The sequence below is a fragment of the Culex quinquefasciatus genome, chromosome 3, assembly GCF_015732765.1.
Source record: "Culex quinquefasciatus strain JHB chromosome 3, VPISU_Cqui_1.0_pri_paternal, whole genome shotgun sequence".
Lineage (NCBI taxonomy): Eukaryota > Metazoa > Arthropoda > Insecta > Diptera > Culicidae > Culex > Culex quinquefasciatus.
Genome location: NC_051863.1, coordinates 153955133 through 153962434, shown reverse-complemented (window position 1 = coordinate 153962434; position 7302 = coordinate 153955133). Strand labels below are relative to the sequence as shown.

The 7302-nt window shown below is 35.7% G+C and overlaps 1 protein-coding gene across 1 annotated transcript in view; it reads right to left on the bottom strand.

Moving 5' to 3' along the window:
* Nucleotides 1–2320: 2320 nt before the first annotated feature.
* LOC6053538 (protein encore) overlaps nucleotides 2321–7302 on the bottom strand; it is a 122126-nt gene continuing 117144 nt past the window's right edge. The window contains 1 exon segment of the mRNA XM_038266275.1: nucleotides 2321–4136. Within this exon segment, the coding sequence (XP_038122203.1) occupies nucleotides 4066–4136 (71 nt within the window). The 3' untranslated portion in view covers nucleotides 2321–4065.

The following is a 7302-nucleotide window of genomic DNA, read 5'->3' as shown; positions in this document are numbered from 1 at the left end:
CATAATTGTCCCATGTACAAAAAAGTGCAACTGAGAAAAACGCGATTGAAATTTTTCGACCGATTTCTGTGTTTCTACGCATAATTGTCCCGTGGGTTCCTATTCACCCTATGTGTCCCTAATCGCCCCAGTTAGCAGTTTATCACCCTTATTTGTGATCCTCTTGCAATACAACAGGTAAACAAGGCATAATGCTTAGTAAAACTAATGATTCCGTGTAAGAAAATACTTGGTGGGACAATTATGCGTAGAAGTTCATCGATGGGACAAACAGACTTGCTGTTGTTTTTGATGAGTTTCCGAACAAAGTACCAGATTTTATGTGTTTTTCTTAAAGTACACATCAGACTAAACTTAAAAATGGCAAAAAGTCAAAATCGTCAAAAACTGACATGGGACAATTATGCGTAGAACGGCAGTGTAACTCTGATTATAAAAATTTAATGCCCGTTTTATGAGCAAGACGCTCAGCTCTTATTCCAGAATGCATACAAATTAAACAAAAAAAACTCATACTCTTTATATAGGAATCGAGCTCGTGACCTCTGGATTGGAAATCCAGTACGCTGTTAACGAATCACATTTAAAAAAAATGTGTTCAATGTCTTTTAGACATTTTTTTCCAAAAAATCTGAGAAGTACTTTTTGATTGCAAATTCAATTTTACATTAATAACGAGGTCAATAAAAATTTTATATGTCAAATTTCGTTTTTTTTTCAAAAATGTTTAACTCGGCAGCCAAGTTTTGTTGGGAAATTGAGTTTTGTGAAAAAAGTTAATTAAAAAATCTGCTTAAAAATGTTTTACTCGTTACCTATTGAGCAATTCCAGCTCAAATCAGGAATTTTTCTGGTACTTTTGTACCCGACTCTCTCCAATTTCAATAAAACTATTTAGACATGTTATCCTAGGCCTATATAAGCCATTTTTGTGTATATGGAGCCAATTGTAACCAAAAATGACCTTTGAGAAGGGCGTAAGTTATTTAAATATTTTTGTATTTTGCAATTTAAAAATTACTGTATCTCGAAGCCGTTGCATCGTATCAAAAAGTGATCAAAGACAAACTTGTAGGAAATTGGACGGGCTTTTTTAAAAAATACACTGAAAGAAAAATACACGCTACTTTTATGAGATTTTTAAATTTTTAAGTTTACAAGTTATTTCACGATGTTTTTTCGTTCAAATTTTTTTAGGAAATAGTCTAAGATGTCACAAAAAGACTCACAAATCATTTACTAAAACTGTATTTTTGAAAAGGGGTCTCAACGTCAAAATTTTCAAAAACCGATAGTGGGAATCGATTTCTCAGACAATTTTACATAAAAGTCTTCATATTGACCGTTGTCCTAAGTCCAATCCTTGTGAAGATATGGCAAACCTTTCAACTTAAAAAAATGTATAGTACGATATTCCAAGCAACACATTGTAAAAGGGGCAAACATGGATTTGTAAACAAAGACTAAATTTCAGTTTATTTTCAATGCGAACAGTCAATGACGTTTAAGAGTTAAAGTACTTAGAAAAAAATAAATAGAAAATATCCGGTAAAATTTTCCCAGAATTTGTCAAATTTTCTTATTGGCCTTACCTTTTAAAATCAATAGATTTTGCGCAGATCTGTGCCAATTCTATATTCTGATTAGTGAATTAAGTTTGAACTAGCGAAACCCGCTGTACCTTCTTCACTTCAATCCTCAGCCAGTTGCAAAGTTCTTTGTCATTGCGGGCATGTCAAAAACATTATCACTGCAGCTTTGAAACGGAAATCTTTTGGAGCTGGCATTCTCAAGTGTGAGTGCGTGTTGTTTGTTTGTTTTTGTTTTTTTTTACTATTGTTGTAGGATTAAATTGACCTTCCGGCGTGTTTGCTCATTTGTGAAACTATCAAACAGTCACTTTTAATAAAGCATGCGAAACGCTCACTATCAAAACAAAAGTGGTGAAAATAAACGGGTTGAAGAACAGTGTTTTTTTTTAAATAAATTTGCAATTTAAAATATGTCAACTCTTTTTTTTCATGTTATGAAGAATTACACTTCATAACATGAAAAAAAAAAGTTCAACGAAATCAAAACTCTTTAAAAAAAAAAACGCATTCCGGAAGGCCGATTTTCCACGTTTTGCTGTTTATGCGGAGTTGGTAATAAACTGCAGAAGTGCATTTGTCCGAGTGTTTTCGCGTCACTTTTTCAGTTTCCTGTAAATATGCTTGCGGTAAAAGCGGATTAGTATTTGCTCGAAATTGTTTTTTTTTTGTTATTTTTGTTTTGTATTTCTGTTTAGCTAAGCGCGGAAAATGTGTTTTTCTTCTATCTTTTTTGTTTGCTGTGTGTAAGTGTAAGTAAGAGTTAGAGTTTTGTATTTGCTGCTGTTTCCAGTTTTTCTCTTTTTTTTTCGTTATATCACCGATAGAAAGGAAGAGATGCTGATGTTTGGTTTAGTTTGGTTTGCTTTGACTAAAATTCTTGAAAATATCGCTTTACGAGTTAGTGTTTTTAACAATGTTTTATTAAGTTTGGTTGAGTGTTTATTTTTCGCTTCGCACATAGTTCATGTTTTGCTTTCTTGTTTGGTTTGTTACGAATAAATAATTGTTAGTTTGTCCTACTTGTTTTCACTGGTTAAGTCTGCGCTTTTGTTCTTTTCTTCTGCACTTTATTATATAAATAAATTTTCATATAAATTTGTAAACACGGCTTGATCAGGATTTGTTCCGCTACTAATAATGATGCTTCTTTTTTTGTTTCTGTTACGATATAAGTTTTCTCTATTTTGGTAATACGAGCTATGGTTTGGTTTTCTCCTTTTTTTCGTTTGTTTTGTCTCACTTCCCTTTCACCACCCTTCCCGCTTCCTGCTCCTTCCTTCCGCATTTAGATTTTGAGTTAATATAATTTATAGTAGTAGTGGTAAACTAGGATGTTTTTTTTCTTTTGCTTTGTTTTTTTTTCGTTTCCTGCGCTTCGCCTAACATTTTGGGGTAATTGTTACTCGCTAAATGGCATGGCTTGGCTCCGCATGGGACCTCTACCGTGAACAGCTCATTTTCGAAGTGGGCGGCAGTTTTCACTTGGATTTAACATCCCTCCGTAAGCATCTTTCTTGTTTGTTGATCACTGTTTCAGGAATTCTTCTTCATTTCGCGCGCGCTCTTCTCACCGTCCTGCGTGTTTTAAAATTATTATTTTATAAATAATTCGCATAGCGTTGATTGAATCACTGGTAAGAGCGTTTCCTACATTGTTTTTTTTTGTTTTGCATTTGCCCTTATTTCACTCTATGGTTGTTTTTCTTTGCTTATGTGTTGTTTGCTCTTTTTAGCTTTCCCTTCTTTTTTTTCTCGTATCAGTTATCAACTGTTTGTGTGATTTTTTGTTTTGTTTGTTATCATATCTCTCTCTAGAGTTGTTTTGCTTCACTGCAATCAATGTAATAATTATTATTATTGTAATAATGTGTATAATATTGTAATGATTTTTAATCGATAATAAAATAAATGGCATTTTCTCCACGGGGGTGATCGTTCCTGTGCCAACTTTCGCGCAGTGTAACATGACTTGCTCAATCTTTCTTTCTTTTTTTTTTTGTTATGAGTAGGAAAGTTTCGGCTGATGTTGTTGCTTGATTTTTTAAAACGATCTCACTGGTTCTTTTAGTGTGTTTGTTTGTGTGTCCGTGTGGTTGTGTCTCTGTTTGTTTGTATTGTTGTTGTTTGTTTTTTTAAGGAAGGTTTTCTAGAAATTCCTTCGCACACTACATTGTTTTTTTGGGAGTATGTATGTAGAAAGTTTGCATTACAACAGTGTCTGTGTAAGTGTGTGTATTTGAGTGACTCTAATCTCTCAGGCGATTAGCGAGTTTAAATAGTGCTTGCCACTAGATTTTTTTTTTTTTTGGTTGCGTTGTTTTTTATAATTATTATCCTCATGGTAGGTCGTGTTTTTTTAACTTCTTTTTTTTAATTTCTTAAAAGTTCTTTTTTTGTTGTTTTTTTTTGCCACTACCGTACATTAAACACACACATATATCAAGCACTAGGGGAGCGTGAGAGAGTCTGTCGTCTATCGTGGCGCCTTGCTGCCCTTGTTGAAACTGCCACTGTGCTGGGGCCGGGGCGTAAACTGGCGGGATGCTGTTGGAAAGAGGAAAAGCGATGAGTTGAATTAGCGTCTAAATTCGTTTGCGGTAATTTTCATTCCTTGCAAGGCAGCAATCAAAGGTCTGGTCAGCAATGTCCAAAAAACTAAATTGTAGAGATTTTTCTCAGCATGGTACTTTTTTTAACGTAACCTAAAAATGGCTATAACTCGAAAACGGTGCCCTTTACCAACATTTTACAAGAGTTCTTTTCGATTTAATTTTACCCCGCTAAGGATTTTTATGTTTTTTGTGTGCATTTCGGATACTTTCCAAAATAACTATTTTTTTTTTTCAAAAAATCATAACTTGACCAAAACAAAAACGTCAAATACAATTAAAAAAACAAGTGCTGAAAAGTTCAACTTTTCAGCATCCATTTAAGCTTTTTCGTCGTTCGAGAATGACGGAATAGTTATTATTGTTGTTGATATTAATGTTCACAACAATAAAGCTTCTTTTTCTCAGGACAATAATCCATTGTACGAACACAATGAGTTTAAAATTGATTTTTGAATCAATTTTGAAAATAAAAACTAACTTAATCCACCTATGTGGTTGGTGCCTTCCTCACTCTTTTCCAACAATGGGTGATATGTAATATGATGGATTTGGACACAAATTTAATCCAAAAAAACACACATATCACTCAAGGGCTCATAAGTGGTCAGAACTCGAGGCAGGGTTGCCAGATCTTCAATGTTGTGGACTCGTTGGAGAGGTCTTTTGATAACCTAACCAACGTTGGGTTGGATGATGGATCCGGACATTGTTTACATACATTTAAGTAAGATCCGGCTACAAAAAAAGTACATAAATATCACGTAAGTGGTCAGAACTCGAGACAGGGTTGCCAGATCTTCAATGTTTAATACTCATTGGAAAGGTCTTTTAATTACCTAACCAACGATGGGTCGGATGATGGATCCGGATATTGTTTACATACATTTAAGTGAGATCCGGCTACAAAAAAAGTACATAAATATCACTTAAGTGGTCAGAACTCGAGACAGGGTTGCCAGATCTTAAATGTTTAAGACTCGTTGGAAAGGTCTTTTAATTACCTAACCAACGATGGGTCGGATGATGGATCCGGACATTGTTTACATACATTTAAGTAAGATCCGGCTACAAAAAAGTACATAAATATCACTTAACTGGTCAGAACTCGAGACAGGGTTGCCAGATCTTCAATGTTAAAGACTCGTTGGAAAGGTCTTTTAATTACCTAACCAACGATGGGTCGGATGATGGATCCGGATATTGTTTACATACATTTAAGTAAGATCCGGCTACAAAAAAAGTACATAAATATCACTTAACTGGTCAGAACTCGAGACAGGGTTGCCAGATCTTCAATGTTTAAGACTCGTTGAAAAGGTCATTTAATTACCTAACCAAAGATGGGTCGGATGATGGATCCGGACATTGTTTACATACATTTAAGTGAGATCCGGCTACAAAAAAGTACATAAATATCACTTCAGTGGTCAGAACTCGAGACAGGGTTGCCAGATCTTAAATGTTTTGGACTCGTTGGAAAGGTCTTTCGATTACCTAACCAACGATGGGTCGGATGATGGATCCGGACATCGTTTACATACATTTAAGTGAGATCCGGCTTCTAAAAAGTACATAAATATCACTTAAGTGGTCAGAACTCGAGACAGGGTTGCCAGATCTTCAATGTTGTGGACTCGTTGGAAAGGTCTCTCGATTACCTAATCAACGATGGGTCGGATGATGGATACGGACATTGTTTATATACATTTAAATGAGATCCGGCTACAAAAAAGTACATAAATATCACTTAAGTGGTTATAACTCGAGACAGCGTCGCCAGATCTTCAATGTTGTAGATTCGTTGGAAAGTTCTTTTGATTACCTAACCAACTATGGGTCGGATGATGGATCCGGACATTGTTTACATACATTTAAGTGAGATCCGGCTACAAAAAAGTACATAAATATCACTTCAGTGGTCAGAACTCGAGACATGGTTGCCAGATCTTAAATGTTGTGGACTCGTTGGAAAGGTCTCTCGATTACCTATTCAACGATGGGTCGGATGATGAATCCGGACATTGTTTACATACATTTAAGTGAGATCCGGCTACAAAAAAGTACATAAATATCACTTCAGTGGTCAGAACTCGAGACAGGGTTGCCAGATCTTAAATGTTTTGGACTCGTTGGAAAGGTCTTTCGATTACCTAACCAACGATGGGTCGGATGATGGATCCGGACATCGTTTACATACATTTAAGTGAGATCCGGCTTCTAAAAAGTACATAAATATCACTTAAGTGGTCAGAACTCGAGACAGGGTTGCCAGATCTTCAATGTTGTGGACTCGTTGGAAAGGTCTCTCGATTACCTAATCAACGATGGGTCGGATGATGGATACGGACATTGTTTACATACATTTAAGTAAGATCCGGCTACAAAAAAAGTACATAAATATCACTTAAGTGGTTATAACTCGAGACAGCGTTGCCAGATCTTCAATGTTGTAGATTCGTTGGAAAGTTCTTTTGATTACCTAACCAACGATGGGTCGGATGATGGATCCGGAAATTGTTTACATACATTTAAATGAGATCCGGCTACAAAAAAGTACATAAATATCACCTAAGTGGCCATATCTCGAGACAGGGTTGCCAGATCTTCAATGTTGTGGACTCGATGGAAAGGTCTTTTGATAACCTAACCAACGATGGGTCGTAAGGTGGATCCGGACATAATTTACATACATTTAAGTGAGATCCGGCTTCCAAAAAGTTCATAAATATCACTTAAGTGGCCATATCTCGTGACAGGGTTGCCAGATCTTCAATGTTTTGGACTCGTTGGAAAGGTCTTTTGATAACCTAACCAACGATGGGTCGGATGGGGGACCTTGATATAGTTTACATACATTTAAGTGAGATCCGGATATATGTGAAAACACATTTTTATACATAACTTTTGAACTACTTATCGAAACTTCAATCTGTATAAAACTCGATCTATGGGACCCGAAACCAAGTCGAATGCAACAAGTTCGGGTCAAATCGGTTCAGCCAGTGCCGAGAAACATGAGCTAGTTTGTTGGTCACATACATACATACACACACACATACACACACACATACACACAGACATTTGTTCAGTTTTCGATT